Source organism: Ambystoma mexicanum, chromosome 2p, assembly GCF_040938575.1.
Source record: "Ambystoma mexicanum isolate Mex_15411 chromosome 2p, UKY_AmexF1_1, whole genome shotgun sequence".
NCBI lineage: Eukaryota > Metazoa > Chordata > Amphibia > Caudata > Ambystomatidae > Ambystoma > Ambystoma mexicanum.
In genome coordinates this window covers 1,148,301,010-1,148,318,789 of record NC_090923.1, presented here as the reverse complement: position 1 = coordinate 1,148,318,789, position 17,780 = coordinate 1,148,301,010, and the positions used below count along the sequence as shown (strand labels likewise).

General features: G+C 45.8%; 1 protein-coding gene across 7 annotated transcripts in view; it reads right to left on the bottom strand.

Annotated features, from left to right (window-relative positions):
• The window catches only part of IQSEC2 (IQ motif and Sec7 domain ArfGEF 2), a 1,791,459-nt gene that overhangs the window by 320,771 nt on the left and 1,452,908 nt on the right, over positions 1–17,780 (bottom strand). For all 7 annotated transcript variants that reach the window (XM_069645245.1, XM_069645244.1, XM_069645249.1 and 4 more), the window contains 2 exons: positions 4,704–4,870; positions 2,046–2,185 (listed from right to left, as the gene is read on the bottom strand). In XM_069645245.1, coding sequence (XP_069501346.1) covers positions 2,046–2,185; positions 4,704–4,870 — 307 coding nt within the window. The remainder of the gene's footprint in view (positions 1–2,045; positions 2,186–4,703; positions 4,871–17,780) is intronic.

Below are 17,780 nucleotides of genomic sequence, written 5' to 3'. Positions count from 1 at the left end.
CACTGCCCTGACTGCACTTACTCAGAGCATTACTGCCCTGTTTTCCCCTCCTTTCTTCCTTGCACTTCCCCGCTCCCTTTCCCCTTGCATTTCTCATTTTCGCATTTGCACGATCTGAATGACACAAGGCCTAGTAAGATCATTTGTCTTGTCCTCCCTCTATCTTCCCTCCCTTGCTTGTCGCGTCTAGAAACACTTGTGTACAGACGTGTTATAATAGACTTATATCATATAATTTTATTACAGATGCCCAAAACAATATACAATGCCGCAGTAAGAAATAGCTAGACTGGCTGCCCCCAAATTCCAGTCTAGCCAGGTAATTACTGCTTTATCAGAAATGTGCAGTTAAAAAAAAAGTCATACCTAACTGAGGAATAACTAGACTGGATGCACCAAAATGCCTCTCTAGCCACTAATACCACATGTCATGCCTGATTACCGTGGACATGGACAACTATTATGATTTATCGCACAATCTCACCCCCCACACATCCCCTCTCCCTCCCATGCACTACCCCAACCTCCAAAACGAGCTCCTTGGCCCAGAATTACCTTCACGTTCCTCTTCCTTGTCCCAGAGCTTACGTTTGAGGCTCCTTGCCTCATAGGTAAGTACTGGGATGAGGAAGAGTGGGATTATGAGTAATGAAGATACAGGTAGCTAAGTCAGGCATTACCTTCATGTACCTCTACCTCATCCCAGTACTTGTGTATGAGGCATAGTGCCTCATACACAAGTACTGCCTCATACACAAGTACTGGGATAAGGACGAATAGGGCTAGGAGTAATGATGATTACCAATAAGTAATTAAGGTATTTAACACAAGTAGTGGCTTAACAATATTGAGTTGACTGGGTTGAAGCTCTCACCCCCAGAAATGTTGGGCTATGTTGACTCAATCTGGATGACCTTAAGGGCAGTTGCAGGACAGAACAGGACACAGGTGTAAAACGGCACCTGGGTTTCGCTGTTAACAAGGCCCCAGCCATTACTAACGTAAAGCATTTCACTGTTAGTACCTGCATTCAAATGCCACATTTTTAAGGCAATTTAAATTGTGATGTGGGTTTAGTACTTTCATGCCAGGGAAGTGATTGGAAGGGTAGAAAGGGAACAGGAGACCATTCATCCTCAAAGCAGTTCATAAGTGGGTGCTTTCACACTTAAAGGAGAGAGTTAACTGCTTGTAACATTGAAGCTGCGCTAAAATAGTCTCATTAAAATGAGGTCGTCCATACATTTAAGTCTGCCCTCTTTCACCATACATGCACACCCAGGCAGCCATTCATACATTTAAGTGTGCACCCTTTCACCATACAGGCACACCCAGTCGCGCCTTCAAACACTTGTGTATAGGCACGTTATAAATGCCATATCATATCATATCCATACATTTAAGTGTACACCCTTCCACCATATAGGCACAAACACCCAGGCACCCACCCACACATTTAAGTGTACACCTTTCTACCATAAACTCACACAAGCAGCCACCTATACATTTAAGTGTGCACCCTTTCACCATGCAGGCACACCCAGGCAACCATCCATACATTTAAGTGTGCGCCCTTTCACCGTACACGCACACAAACACACACACACACCCAATCAACCATACATGTGTGTGCAACCATTCACCATACACTCCCACAGGCAGCCAACTACACATTTATGTGTACACCCTTACACAATACACTCACACACGCACACGTCAAGGGGTTGAAGGGAACCCTATTACTGCAAAAAGAAATTGTTTTTTTTTTAAAATCACTCTGACTTCATAAAGAAATTATTTCCGTTAAGGACCAAACCATAACGGAAATAATGTCTTTATGAAGGCAGAGTGACATCAAAAATAAACTATTTCTTTTTGAAGTCATAGGGCTCCCCCACCCTATGTCATGGAGGCCTGCAGCCTGGGGTCTTCCATGTCATGGGGTGGGGGAATCCTTCAGACTTCAAAAAGAAAGTTTCTTTTTGTAGTCACTCTGCCTTCATAAAGACATTATTTTTAGGGGTGGGTGCAGCTTAAAGTCTTACCGGCTTCTTGCCCACAATCATCCTCTCCACAGCCTGGACCTGCGACACGTGATCATCATTCGTCCGCAGTTCTCGGTTCTGGATCCTCTGATAAATGCCCACCAAGAGGTCTCTAGGAATATCCTCTCCATTGTCCACCCCTATGGTAGAGTAATTGAAAAGGTGTAAAGGGGATATTGAATAAACAGGTGTGAGGGTATGCAGTTAAAATCCAAAATGTACACAAGGGAATCTCAGCTAGATGTGCCCACAGTGTATTCCAATACGAGAGCATGCATTAAAGGTCGAAGTATGAGGGGAAGACACTGGGCATGGAGGTATGAGGTTTGCACATTGAGCATCAAGGTATGATGGAATGCATTCGGCACCAAGGGATAGAGGGATGTACTGTGAAACCAGGTATGATATATGCACACTAAGCATCCAGGTTTCAGGTATGTATGTACATCCAGCCTTGGGCTATTTCATGTCCATTCAGTAAGGCACAAACTCAAGACTTCATTACATGAAGATAGAATTCCATTACTTGCGGCTTCGCCTGTCTCTTTTAGGGACCCCTAAATGTTTTCTTTTCTCTATATATGTTCTGGATCTCTGACCTATTTTTGGGGCCAGAGGGACTGCGACAGATGTCACCCTGTCAGTGCAACTCTATTTGAATAGATAGTCCTATGCAAGCCCATAAGGTTCAAGACATAGGGGTGCTTTTTAAGCACCTCATTTTGGCCATACAATTATTTTATCACCCATCATTGGTTTTAGGAAGTAGGCTGGGGACAGCTATAATTTCGTTTTGGCTTCACCAGGGGGGAAAGCGGATTTAATTTATTGGTAGCTCTTGGAGTACTAATGTATTTTAAGTCCTGTTCTCTGCCACTTTGTTTTTGGGGTCCTTCTCTGTTCAGGGAAATCATGAAGCCAGGCTAAAATGACTGGTGTGCACATGTGGGTTCACTTTGAGTCAAGCCATGTACCTCCACAGTAGTTTGATGGTCACTGCATCTCGTGGGGATTGTCATAGTTGTTTTGTGGTTTTTGGGGCCAAGCTGATATATCAACTAAAATATTTGTTTTAAACTACTTTACTTCATCCACCTTGGTCTAGGGAGCTACTGTCGCCCAGAAGGGTGTTGGGACCCCAACACTCTGCCTGTCCATTTCATAAGGGACATCCTTTGTCACCTCCATTGTTATCATCATTGTGGGACCATTTTATACTGGGCTGCTGCACTCCGTTGCCATCGAACCAAAGGCATTTGCTTGGCTGGGTTCCCCAGCTTTCTAGGATCTAGCCTCATCATTATTTCTGTTTCTAGCATCAGGGCACCACTCCTAGGAAGGCTGTATATACTTCTTTTCTACCATCTGGGTGGATGTTCGTCTGCGGTTCTAGTCCCTGAATATTCAGATCCTGTAAATCGCATCTGTCAAATAAGAGCTGTACTTGCCCGGTTGACTTGGGTTTCTGGAGCCGTGTTTTCAGGAAGGACCAAGGTGAGTACTTACCACTGGGTTGTCGGGTTAGGGATAAGTTGGCTGTTGGTGTCTTGAGCAACCAGACAAGGGGAAATATTTTTTAATCATCCGGGCATTAGTGTTTATATTGAGCATTCAGATAGATGATATAACAACCATCTATGTAAGAGGGTGTGAAATGCCCATTTAGTTATGAGGTTGCGTAATGATCAAATAGTAAAACTTTTGCTGTCCAGATTTTCTGAGCTACATCTCCCACTGGCCTTAGCCAGCACAGTTAAACATAAAGCTTTATGGCAGTCCTAGTCCAAAACATCTGGATAGTTGCAGGTTGCAGATCTCTGAGCTATGGTATGTCTACTAAACATATAGGGGCCTGAGCATCAAGACATTGTGGTATGTAGTGCTCATCCAGGTATGAGACTATATATTAAGCATCCAGGCACATGGTGTAGGTTCAGTCTCCACATATGGGGTTACGTACAGAGAATACCAATTTGTGCATATGTATTGAAAAATCGGGTATGGCAGGCCTTTGAAAATTCTTTAAAACGCCACTAGACATGTATGTCAAGTTCCTTAGTTTCCATACTTGACCTAAGAGAAATGCACTACCCCCATGGTTGCTGGTAAAAGAATGTGCACGCTCTGTCTGTGAAATGGTGCATGTCACCATAAGCACACTTTGTTTTTGGCGGAAATGCTGCCAGCCACGCACAGTGAGACTTTTATTTGCAATTTACTGTAAACAAAGTTTTGTTGCATTACATGTCAAGTAAAAGTTTTAACCATCCCTGTATTCAACGGCAAGGTTGAGTACCATGCAAATGGTACTCAACCTGTGGAAAGTCTACTTGACTATGCGAGTGGTCTTTATGGGTTAAGATAGTAAGCATAAAGGTACAGGGGTATGTATGTATGTATATGGAGGCATTGACTAAGGTTAAAAGGCAGTCTCAAACACACAGCCAGATACCTCTCTACATTCAGGTTCAAAGTAATCAACAACAAGTGCAACTCTCTCCATATCAATATTGCCAGGCAGCTCACACACAAATATAAACAAAAATGTGGCAAAAAGTATCAACATCATTTCTGTGTACACAGAAGCATTGTATAGATATAGATGGATTTCTGGTGGCATATAAAAGTGCAGAGTGGGTGGGATAATTAAGGACTTACCTCGCAGGTTCTTAATGAAGTCATCCAATTTCATCTTGCGCTCTGCCTTGACACTGGGGCTGTACATGTCCGTGTTCAGCAGTATGATGGCAAAGGCCAGGATGAAGATCGTGTCAGGGTTTCGAAACTGTCGGACCAGAGCTGGGTTACACACACAGTACCTCTGGCTGTAAGAAAGGTGAAGAAAGACGTTTAAAAGAAATCTGTCTGAGCTAACTGGGAAGGGCCACTGTGGACTCTAGCAGCACATGAAAAACGGTGACCTGTGCGTAGAGCCTTTAGTGTTAGCTGGACAAAGGCAGCAAGGCAGCAGACAGAGAAGCAACACATTAGCTCTACTTTTCTATTCAAAGTTTTGTAGGTGACATGATCAATCGGGTACAGAACAACCAGTAATGTGAACCATCTAAGGGAACCCATACAGTGATTACCAAGTATACTGTAAACAATGATGGCTCATACAAGGTTTCCAACAAAGACCATGCCTTTCAGTTTTATACGAAGACCTACGAGAAACCGTACCACCCCGAAGCTAGGGCAATACCACAAATGTGTACACAGGGACCCAAGAGACAGCCCACACAACCTCAACACAAGCTGTAAGTGGAATGTTTATTCAGAGAGGCTGGAAAACTCTATACAAGCACACAACTGTGAATACAACTAAGAAGAGAAGAAAACAGTGAGGACAAAAGACACCCCATGTTCCCCCAACCAAGACAAAACACAAGTTGTCTACACTGGGCGACAAGAGACTGACACTAAGCTACACATATCATACCTAGAAGTTACTAAAGACACAGACCAGAAGCCACAAACATAAGCCATACAATGGAAGTGAATACAGAGGGATCAATAACCATCTTACAAGCCTCTATCAAATTCCATAGGTAGGAGGTGTATATAGATAGGCTCAAGTGATATTTGACAATTCAGCAATACAAATCATGCCTATGCTATCTACAAAGGGGCAGAAGAGACAGCCTACATGCCCTTAACACAGTCTCTATACAAGAGGTATCCACTTTGAACAAAGAGACAGATGTGACAAAATACCATGCTTGAGCGAAGACCGCTACCTGAGGTACATGGCTCATCCTCAGGCTTCCCATTCTATCCCTAGCGTTGTATCTTGGCCCAGCCACAATGTCCCTGGAATCGCTTTGGTGTCTAGGAGGGTACCCCCTGCTGGGAGGCCCAGCAGAAGCGTGGTGAAAGAACAGCACAGTTCGTGGAGCCGCTGCAGTGAATCAGCATGAACCCAGTGGTGTAGAAAGGTAGACATGCTTCATTAAAGACAGGGGCTTGCAAGCTCTGCTCAAACCATGGTCTACAGGCTTTTGCGCTTCTATTCGCACAAACCCAGAAATTCAGAAACATGAACCTTTAGTATAGACAACATTTGACATCAGCTCACAATCCACATTAATGCCAGAGAGCCTGAATGTCAATCTAACTTAGTGGTCAAATATATCATTTACTAACACTTGACAAATACATAGTCCACAGGACCAGTGCATAATCAAGCACGCTTCTGCCATAATCATGCATGTGTGTACTTGACCAATCAGATATCCCAACCCCAATCTTGAACAAGAATAAAAGGGCAGCAGGCCTGACAAAGTGCGGGAGTAAGAAGCTTGGATAGAAAATGCAGGATAGAGCATGGCGGTGTGGTAAGCAGAAAAGGTGGAACAGAGTTAGAGGAGAGAGAAAGGAGAGTGGAAGAGAAGAAGGGAGTAAGGGGTGCAGAAGTGAAGGAAAGAGTCAAGAGCAGAGGAGAGAGAGAGTGAAAAGACAGTGGAAGTCAATGAGGGAGGCAGAAAAGTCAAGGGCTAAGGTAAGAGAGAAAGAATGGAGGTGATAATGGAGAAATAAGAGCAACGGTGGAAAGGAGAGAGCAGTGAGGAGGAGGATTGGAGGCAGAAGGGTTTGCAGCAGGCAGAGGGGAAAGCAAGAGTAATCAGGGAGTGAGAAGAGAGAGATATGGGATCAGAGGATGTGGATAGGAGAAACAGACAAGAAGGGATACAGAGAGAAAAGAGATGGTCGGGGAGAAGAAGCAGTGGGGGAATGGAATAGAGGTGTGATGATAGATGAAGACCAGACTGAAGGAGGTGGTAGGAAAGTGAGAAGTAAAGAAAGAATAAAATATAATATATATGCAAGTCATGCAAGGAGGCCAGAAGGAGGAAAGAGAACCAAGCCTGGGAGGTGGAGAAAAAAGATAAAAGGAGAAGAGGAGGAACGGAAGAATAAATAGAGGGTAGGGAAGGAAGAGAATGGAGGCAGGGGAAAGAGTAAAGGGGCATGAGAGAATGTTCCCAGACTCTCAATCCTGACTAAACTAAGAAAGTAGTGGAAGGGCTATCGAGATCTTATAACAGAAAAGCTCATCATTACTGGTGTGGACGGGGGTGGGCGGGTGGGGAGGACTCACAATTGTGGAAGAGACTTGGGAATGCCTGACACCTGTCTAAAAACCCAAGGCGCCAGGGTGCATGGTCCTAAGTATTCGTGAAGTTCGGGGCAAACAAAAACAAACATGACAAGTTCAAGGAGACCCCAAAATATCCCTACAAAGAGCCAATATATAAGTACTGCTACTATAAACCCCAGAAACTGTGTGTGGCTAATTTTTGCCCAGACAGAGGGCTGGTTTGGAAGGGGGAGGAAAGGACTGATGACCACGACCTGAAGAGAAGTTTCACTAAGTTGTATCCACTTTAGAACCCCACACCATGGACTTAGGTATACCTAATCCTCCTAACTATTTTTGTTAAACAATAACACAACACTCTGGCTTTGTGTTTTCTGCGGATCACTCAGTTGTGACAGCCCTAATACACACAATATGTAGAAGCTGTGTAGAGAGGCAGATGGGAGATAGAATCCATAATACGCCAGCACAAACCCGATGATGCACACAGAGAGGCGAAGAAATTACGAATACTCCTATGACACAGATAAATATACATAAACAGTGCATACTGTGAGGGGTCATAAATGTGAGGTGGACAACTTTGTAAAGTTTTCTCAACAAGTCCTATTTTTATTATAAGATAAGGTTGGATGAACGCCTCACTATCCCTACCCTTACAAGGATTCCCCTGCCTAAAATAAATGCAAGGAAACACTCTAACCAAGGATATCTGTCCAACACACTTATTCATATAGAAAATAAACAAGGAAATATGACATGCATTACTTACCGTAAAAGCATTTCTGATGATTGTACCTGCTTAGATTCACATGCTGTGCATATGATCCGACATCCAGTGGTAACCGCAGAGTATTGCATCTTGTCTTTCGAGAATCGAAAGGGGACGTCGACATGGGTGTGCCTTTAACACTGTCCCTACGTGACGTGCAGTGTACCCAAGATCCCTCACGCGTCGAGGTCCCTCTGATTGTATTTTTTCTACCATGAGGGAGCCTTATGACTATCGTGAGTGAGTACAGAAAAGAGAGAAAGTAGTAAGACGTCTAAGTTCCTTCCATCCAAGCGGGGAGAAAGGGTGGGTGCATGTGAATCTAAGCAGAAACAATCATCAGAAATGCTTTTATGGTAAGTAATGCATGTCTTCTGATGCTTGTTAATCTGCTTAGAATCACATGCTGTGCATAGACTAGCAAGCAGTACCTGGAGTTGGAGGTGGGTTGTGAGAAGGAACAGTAGTGAAAAGATGGCTTAGTACTCTTGTCCCACCTGAGAATCAGACCTAGAATGAGTGTCTAGGCAATAGTGTTTTGTAAAGGTGTGTACAGAACTCCAGGTTGCCGCTTTGCAAATGGACTCAAGGGGGACATTTGCAATGAATGCTATGGAAGCCCCAGTGCCTCGAGTAGAATGTGCTCTAGGCTTGAAGGGCAGTTCTCTCTTAGCAAGAGTGTGACGCATTTGACAATCCACCAAGAGATAATGGATTTGGAGACCGCATCTCCTTCTCTTCCTGCTGCCACTAAAACAAAAAACGGATAAGTCTTTCTCACTGGTCGAGTTCTTTCCATGTAGAACATGACTGCTCTGCGTACATCATGTGTGTGCAGGCTTTTTTCTTCCATGCTTGAAGGGTTTTGAAAGAACGTTGGTAGTTCTATAGATTGGTTCACATGGAACTTAGAAATGAATTTAGGTGCAAAGCTAAGGTGAGTGAGTAGCACCACCTTATCCTTGTGAACTGTTACAAAGGGATCTAGGACTGAGAGTGCTTGTAGTTCACTTACTCTCCTAATGGAGGTAATAGCTATTAAAAAAGCAGTCTTATACTTGAGATCTTTAACACTCGCTCTGTGCATGGGCTCGAAGGGAGGCCCCATAAGTCTAGTCAACACCATGTTTAGGTCCCATCGGGGAGCCGGTTTAGAAACGGGAGGGTGAATTCTTTTCACTCCGTCCATGAAAGCCTTAATAACTGGTATCTTCTACCACAACACTTTCTGTTGGGACGTAGTGTAGGCTGAAAGCGTAGCTAAGTGAACTTTCAGAGAGTTAAAGACCACGGCTGAGTCAAGTAAATGTGTTAGGTACAGAACAATATGTGTGGGAGAGCAGTCAATTGGGTTAATGCTCTTTGAGTTGCACCAGATGTCAAACCGCTTCCACTTACTGGAATAGCAATATCGAGTGTTTAGTTTTCTTGCCTCTCTGAGAATGTCCATACATCTCTGAGGGAGCTGCAGGTGCCCAAACTCTATGACCTCGGGAGCCAGGCCGCTAAGTTCAATGTCTGCGGGCATGGGTGAAGCGTCTCCCCTTTGTCTTGCGACACCATGTTGTACAGGAAAGGCAGTTTGACTGGAGGAGGTAGGGACATCTCCATCAGATGAGCGAACCAGGTTTGGCGGGCCCACATGGGGGCCACCATTATCATCGCGACTGGTTCCTGGTGCATCTTGTGCACTATCTTGTTGAGAAGGGGAGTCAGGGGAAAAGCGTAAACAAATTTCCCTGACCATGTTATCCAGAGTCTGTTCCCCTTGGAACGGTTCTGGGGGTACCTGGAGGCGTAATCTTGGCATTGAGCATTCTCCAGAGTTGCGAACAAATCAATCTCTGGGGAGCCCCATTCTGAGAAAATGTTGGAGACGATGTCTTCATGTAATCACCATTCGTACTCCATGGGCAACGGGAAATCTCTGCCGAGTATGTCGCTAGAAGATTGAGTTCCCCTGGAACATGTTGTGATAACAGGAACAAGCTGCGTTTGAGAGCCCACTTCCAAATGTTCTGGGACAGTTTGGACAGCCCTGGAGAGTGAGTGCCCCCTTGTTTGTTCAGATAGTACATGGCTGTGGTGCTGTCTGAGGGGATCAGGACCGTCTTTTCCTGCAGTTGTGTCTTGAAAGCTTTTAGTGCTTTGAACACTGCCAACAGTTCCAAAAGGTTTATGTGGTTGGATGCTATGTCTGACGACCAAACTCCGTTGGCTGTTTGTTGAAGCAGGTGAGCTCCCCACCCTATGAGAGATGCGTCTGTATTTAGAATGGCTTCCACTGGAGGGGTGGTAAAGGATTTCCCCTTCAAGAGGTCCCTCGACCACCACTGCAGCGAGAGAACGATGGCCGGCGAGACAACCACTAGATCGCCCCACTGTCCGCTGGCCAGTCACCACTGACTGTTGAGCCACTCCTGCATTGGGTGCATGCGCAAGCGTGCGTGAGGAACCAAGTTGATACATGACGCCATCATTCCTAGCAGTCGCATAGCCTTGCGTACCGTCACCTCTCGACTGGCTACATACTGAGGGATTTGAAACAACATGTTTTGGACTCTCTCATTGGAGGGGAAGACGAGGCTGTCCTTTGTTTGAATTAGAGCCCCTAGGAACTGCTTGACCTGACTGGGGTCTAGGCTGGATTTGTTCTCGTTGATAGAGAACCCCAGACTGAATAAAAGATCTATCGTCTTTTGGGTGTTTGACAGACAACGTTCGTAAGAGTCCCCTGTTATGAGCCAGTCATCGAGGTAAGGATAGACCGGGATGGATTGCCTGCGCAGATGTGCTGCTGCCACCGCTAGTACCTTTGTAAATACCCTTGGTGCAGATGCTATGCGAAAGGGTAGTACCTTGAACTGATAAAGCTTGTCTTGTATCATAAATCTGAGGTATTTTCTGTGCGCTGGCAACATTGAAATATGAAAGTATGCATCTTTGATGTCCAGTGTTGCCATGTAATCCCCCTGTTATAGCAGGGGAATTACTTCCTGCAGAGTGACCATGCAGAACTTTTGTGGCTTTACATATTTGTTCGCTGGGCGCAGACCTAATACATGGCGCATGGTTAGATCCTTTTTGGGTACAAGAAAGTACACTGAATACTGAATAAATACCTTCTTTTACCTGTGACAGAGGTACGATTTCTATGGCTCCTTTCTCTTGTAGTGTCTCGACTTCGAAGATGGTCTGGTGTCAGTCGTCTTGCTCGTGGAGGTCTGAAAGTTGGGGACCGGTTGAACTCTATACAGTACCCATGGGCCACGGTCTTTAGCACCCACTGGTCTGTAGTTATCCCCTCCGATGCCTGAAGGAACGATGTTAGCCGGCCCCCGACTGGGGAAGCATGGGAGGGGACCTGAATCTTCAGGTCATTTTGAACCTGAGGCCGGAGAGCCTAAAGGAGTAGAGTTCCGGCCCCTTCCTTTCCCACAACGCTGACCCATTTGGGGATACGGGGTGGCGTATCCACTGTTTCCCTGTGGCGAGTTCCAATTGTTTCCCAAGGAGTATTGTTGTTGAAGGAATCGTTGGCCACGAAAAAGCCATTGGGACCCAGATCCTCATCTTGTAGAGGGTCTTTGGGTAATCTGGTCTAGTGTTTTCAGGGTGTCATGCTCCTTTTTTGCAGTCTCGAGGGCCTTGTCGACAGCTTTCCCAAACAGGTTGGATTCTTCCACGGGTTTATTTATAAGTGACGCTTGCGTCTCTGGCTTGAATCCAGAGTTCCGTAGCCACGCACGTCTCTTCAGGAGTGTGCCCTGAGCCAGGGATTGACCAGCTGTCTCGGCAGAATCCAAAGTGCTCTTAAGTATGCTTTGGTTCACTTGTCTGCCTTCAGTGACTGTGGTCAGGAGGCGAGTTCGTAGTGGTTCGGGAACCTCCTGTAGGCCTTCTTGTAGTAAGGCCCATTGAGCATCCGCGTAGCTGGCCAATAAGGTTGTGTTGTTGACAATACGTTTTGAAAACGCTGCTGCGGCCATGATCCTCTTCCCAAGGACGTAAAGTCTTTTAACTTCTTTATCGGGGGTGCCTCGCCGGGAACCCCTGCCCTCTTTCTTGTAGTAGTCACCACCAGAGAGTCGGGGTTGGAGTGACCTCTGATATAAAGGGGGTCCGAGGGAGAAGGATGAAAGAGTGTTTCTAATCTTGGGTTAACACCTCTTGTGAGAGCAGGTGTTGATAAGGAGGGAGCCAGGTGTTTTTTAATTGAACTGAGGAGCGGCCTGGCTGGCCGGCGCCTTCTCTTTGAGGATGTCATCCACAAAGTCAACTTCAGGGACAGCTTCATCTGTGGCAATTTTGAAGTGTTCAGCTGCTTTGCGCAACATGACCTTAAACGTCAATTGATCATCCACTGGCAAAGGTTGTCTAGGGGGGGTGGTCTCGGGGGAATCCAAAGATAGGGCATCAAGGTCTTGTGGATCAGGAGACTGCCATGGTTGAGGGTCACCCATATCCGGGTTCTCCTCTCAGCCCTCTAGGGGGTCATGTATGTCCTCAGGATTGGTGAATTGATCATCATCCTGAGTGTCTGCAGGAATGTCTTCTTCAGTGAGGTTCCAGAGAGGGGTCAAAGAGCCTTGGGAATTTTGCTACAGGGTCCGAAGGGCTGTCATCCGGTGGTCTTCTTGGTGTGGGTTGTTCTGAATGGGAAACAAACCTGTCCAGTCTTTTCAAGCAGTTTTCAAATTTCTCTCTAGTCCAAACAGAAGACCTAGAATGGTCTAGAGGTGGAAAAGGTTCTTGAAAACGCTCTTCTGTCGTAAAACGTCGAGATTTTTGTCTCAACGTCGAAGACATCCCTTCTTCTCCCTCAGATAACTCCTCCTGGGGGACCGACAGAGGTGGGACATCCATGTGCCTCTCTTTCGGGTTATGGGAGGGTTCCGGTACTCCTCTTAGGCTATCCTTGGATCTCGACGGATCCTTGGCCTTCTCCGTAGTCCTCGAAGAATCCCTTGACTGCCGTTTCTGAGAATCAGCGGAAACAATCCTTGCTATGCTGTCGGCGACGTCCTCCGCAGACGGGAGGCGGAAGCTTCAGCCTGCAATTGTGAAGGAATCTTTTTCGGCGGAGTCGGGGCCTTGTCTTCGGTGTCTGCCTTTCTTGGCGGTGCTGGGGCCTTGTCCTCAGCGGCTGCCTTCTTCGGCGGTGCTGAGGCCTTGTCTTCGGTGGCCACCTTATTCGGCGGAACCGGAACCCTGTCGTCGCCGGACGCCTTCTTGTGATGCGTCTCGACGGAACACGGGATATTAGAGGTAGCGCCCATTGTTTTTGATGGCCCGGTCGCTAGGCGCATATGCGGCTGAGGGGAGGGCTGCCAATCTTGACGGTCGGCGGGTGCCGCAGGAATGTCCGGTGTAACCATTGGCGCTGAAGTCTTCTTCGACTTGGCCGAAGACTGACTTGGCCTGAAGACTGGGTTGTGTGTTTAATGCTGTGTAAATGTTCGTCTTTGTCTCCGGGGTGTGACTTCCCCCCATAGCAGTGCCTGAGCCGTGCCTGGCGGGGCCAGGGACAGACAATGCAGAACGAGAGCATTCTGTCAAAAGGTCAACGACCTCCGGTTCGGAGGTCTGATCGTCACTCTCGTCGTCGTCACTTTCGGTGGCTGCGGCAGCGGGAGAAAACTCGGCCTTCGACATCCCGTAGGCCGCCCACCGCTTGACTTTGTGCTCCTTTAATGTCTTAGGACGGAGGAGCTTTCAAACAGCACATCCTACTTAGTTGTGATCGAGGGGCAAGCAACGGTTACACCGTTTGTGCTAATCTTTCCAGGGAAATTTGCCTTTACAAATGGGGCAAAACCTAAATGGAGTCCTTTCCATAGCTGAGGAGGGGTAGAGTGACAAAGACTGAAAAGGAAAGGCATTCTCAGATTGTACAGAAATGTCCACCCCGACCCCACTCTCCCTACTGTGTAGGCTGGCGGAAGGCCGGCCACGTGATCGGCAGCGGCGACTGGTTCACCGTCCGTCGAAGTTCTGAAGGTCTTCAGCGTAGATCTGGAACAGCCGTCGAAATCAGGGACGGATAGGTTGATCTGAATTATTTTATATAACTATTCGACCAAAGGTCGAGGGGACAATAGGCAATGTCTCTGACGAGCTCCACATAAGGCGACCAGTATGCTGGACGGAAAAAAAAAATCTGAGGGACCTAGACGCGTGAGGGATCTTGGGTTCATTGCACGTCACGTAGGGATAGCATTAGAGGCACGCCCATGTCGACGTCCCCTTTCGATTCTCGAAAGACAAGATGCAATACTCTGCGGTTACCACTGGATGTCGGACCATATGCACAGCATTTGATTCTAAGCAGATTAACAAACATCAGAAATAGCAATTCTCAACAACCAATAATGATTGGACTTGTAATGTCACCACAGCCTCTCTTTGTAACTTGGGCGAATTCCCCTTCCCCAAGTTCAAACGTGATTCTTTTTTACAGTTCAAGAAAAGAAAACAAAGAAATCCTGATTTGCAATGATATTTAACCACAGTTCATTTCCATTTCAATTTGTCAACCACCGGTTCCAACTTAGGTTGATATAGTTATCTTTGCCAACAAAAGGTTCCAACTCTACTTGGTGTCAACTCATACAATAGAGGGGTTCTTTCTTTCCCAGAACCCTTCTTCAGCTCATCAATTGCAACAATAACTGTCTTGGTCTGGATGATTTTTGCCACAAATCTGTGAACCCTTCTTCAGTTCATCAATAGCAACAATAAGGATGATTTTTGCCACACATAGTTTTAGTATCACCTTCAACATAAATTATATTCATCAGTATCCCTTTTAAACACTTCAATTGCCACCTGGTTTACTTTCACACCAGACCTACTTCTTCACCAGCTTGCAATTCAGCTATACTCTCCTGCCCGAACAGAAAGTCACCACAAGTGCTTTGGGGTTCAATTTTGTTTGCTGTATGTTTTACCACAACTTCAAGTTGTTCAACATGTTGCAGCTTCACAACTTCCAACAACTCTTCAGAGAAAACAAGATGTATATTGGTGTCTGTAAAACTCTTCTCACAATAATGCTCCTCTCCCTCTGGATCCTTCTCTCCCAGAAGGGTAGTCTTTATGACACTCTTGTTTCGTTACTACACTTGTAACCAATGACCGATATGCAATTCACTCCCTTTGACTTAGATAATGTGTGTTCATACCAATTTTCACCACAGGTTGTATAATATATGAGCCACAAGTGCCACTGTCTCTGAATATTTTAATGGCACTTTGTCATGGTTGGCAATATCTGTTATTTTGTAACTGCCTTGATTTAGCTCTCTCTTGGCTTGGGCAATGCTTGTTTATGTTCTCTTTTAACTAGGTTGCCCGTTTACTTGGTAGGGGTTTCAAAAACCTCACTTTCACAACATTACAGTCTATGGACTTTTGAAAATATACTGTTGCTGCTTTGTAGGACTTGTCGTGCTGCTTCTGCTTTGGTTTGTTAGTTCTAGTTTTAGAAGTGAATTTCCAGTCACTTTCAGTCACACGTGAGTGCCTTTCACTCGCTGTACACTTTCCTTGCATACGCGAGCAGGGAAGGAGAGATCCGGAGTCACACACAGGCTGTGAACTCACTGGGTACAGCTCTTTTCTTCCTCTCGCCGCTTGCAGGATTCTTCTTCTCTCAGATTCCCTGGACACAGTAAACCCCCTCTTCTGGCTCGCCACTACCCGCGCCACTCAGTAACGAAGCTCTCATGGCCCCGGAGGTTCTCTGGTACTCGCTAGCCACCAGAGACCTCAAAGCACACGGGTGCACGCCAGACACCTGAAACGACCTCTGGGAAGGGAAAACTTCCCTCTTTTCGCTTCCCGCTGCGCAGCTTCTGCAGATTTGATCACCAGAGGGCAAGCTTCCCTCTGGAATGCTTCCTGCTGTGCAATCTCTGCAATCTAGGATATGGGAGGTACAGACCCTTTCAGGACCGACAGTTGCTCTCTGCCAAGCAATTGCCCCAGCGTATTCTCTCTCCTCCAGCAGTTTGGTCCGTCTGTATTCACCATGCTGCTTCTGCTTTCTTCTCCTGCTTTCTCCTTCTCTCCCACAACTACTTGCCTGCACCTGAAGGGGCCTTTTAAGCCTCTCAGTCTCCATCAGGTGTGGGCAGTCTGCACTAATTAACAGACTACTCCAATAGTACTGCACCTCTTCAGTCATCTTCCTCATTACAGTACTTCGAGGATTATGGGACTTGAAGTCCCCAAATACAAAATTGAGGTTTTCTTATTTCAGTTGTTTTACAGCAAGCCATCAGAAGAGTAGGACTTCAGGGAAAGTTGAACAAAGGATCTTTCCATTCTTCCTCATCTGCTGTCCCCTCATGTGATCCTCACACAGAACAGATCCCCAGTAGGGATCAGAAAGCGTCTGCTTTTCCCTGGCCACATGAGAAGGGTCCCAGGCCTGGTTTTCTGGGGGAAACATTGCTGATCCATCACAATACCTGGAGGTCGAAAGAAAGCCCACTAGCATCTAATATAGGCCATGTCAAGAGTGTATTCAAAGACCATAGGGACAATTTACAAGCTACAAACACAAGCAATGAAGAAGAGGTGTGCAGTAAAACACAAAAGAAAGCCTACAAGTCCCCAATAAATGAAATCCATTGAAGGGGTATCTAGAGACCACAGGGACCATCTACATGCCCCAGGCATGTTCCATATCAATGTGATTTACATAGTGATGCCTAGAGACATCTCACCTCATTTGTAGAAGCTGCTTACATAGGCCATGAGAGCATAGCTAGTGAGTTATGTATCAATTGAACAACCAAGTGGCAAAGCAAGCACCCAACACACCTCCAATTGGGTTTATACAGAGAGGCCCAAAATAAAGCCCATAGAACTCCAACAATGGCTAAAACCATGAGGCGTATACAGAGATCTCAAAGAGACAGGGAACTAGTCTATGCAGCATTCCTTACCTATAAGGTCTTACACTGGCCTATGAAACAGTCCATAAGGTATGAACATAAACTTGGTGGTGATTGGAGAAACATAGAGTCAGCCAAAAAAGTAAACAAAATCCATAATGGTTTAATACAAGCAATACTATTATAACAAGGTATGCAGGTCCAGTGATCGTAGTGATCGCTTGGAGTGAGTTGCAGGTAGGGTTTATTTCAGACTATATGACTTGACAGGTAGGTAAAAAAAGAACAGGTGGAAGAGGCAAGACACTGTGCATTCCATATCCTCTGGTGGTAAGATGTTACTGTCCCAACTGACACACCTGGAACATGAACACCAGCATTACATTAAATCACTCACTCATGTCATACGCTCAACGTACTGTTCATACGTTATAAGCAGTACACCATACACTTTCCTCTTTTAAATTGAATAAAAGTTAGACGGAACTAGAAGTTGACAGAACACACCACAACAAATGAGAGTAATAACACTTGGAAAAACAGATAAAGAGACACAGAATCTCCAGTGCAGACTCAGAGATGGCTTGAGCTAACAGGAAGGTTTTTATTTCCCAGACTGACAGTACAAGTAGTTTTGACAGTACAAGTGGAACAAATACTCACCGTAATCGTATTTCTGATGCTTGTATCTGCTTAGATTCATATGCTATGCATAGGCCGACATCTAGTTGTAGCCATGGAGTATTACATTTTTTGTTTTCCAAATGCGAAAAGAGTTCTCCTTCTCTGCCTTTCCCCTGTTCTGCTCAGATGAGGTTTCTAGACAAGTCTGATCTATGAATGTCTCATCAAAACAGGTTCACCCCTGTTCCTCCAAAACCATCAAGGACCACATTGACACCCTGGCTCCTGCTCTGGTTGATTTCTGCAACCACTGCTTTACCACTGGAGTCTTCCCCTCC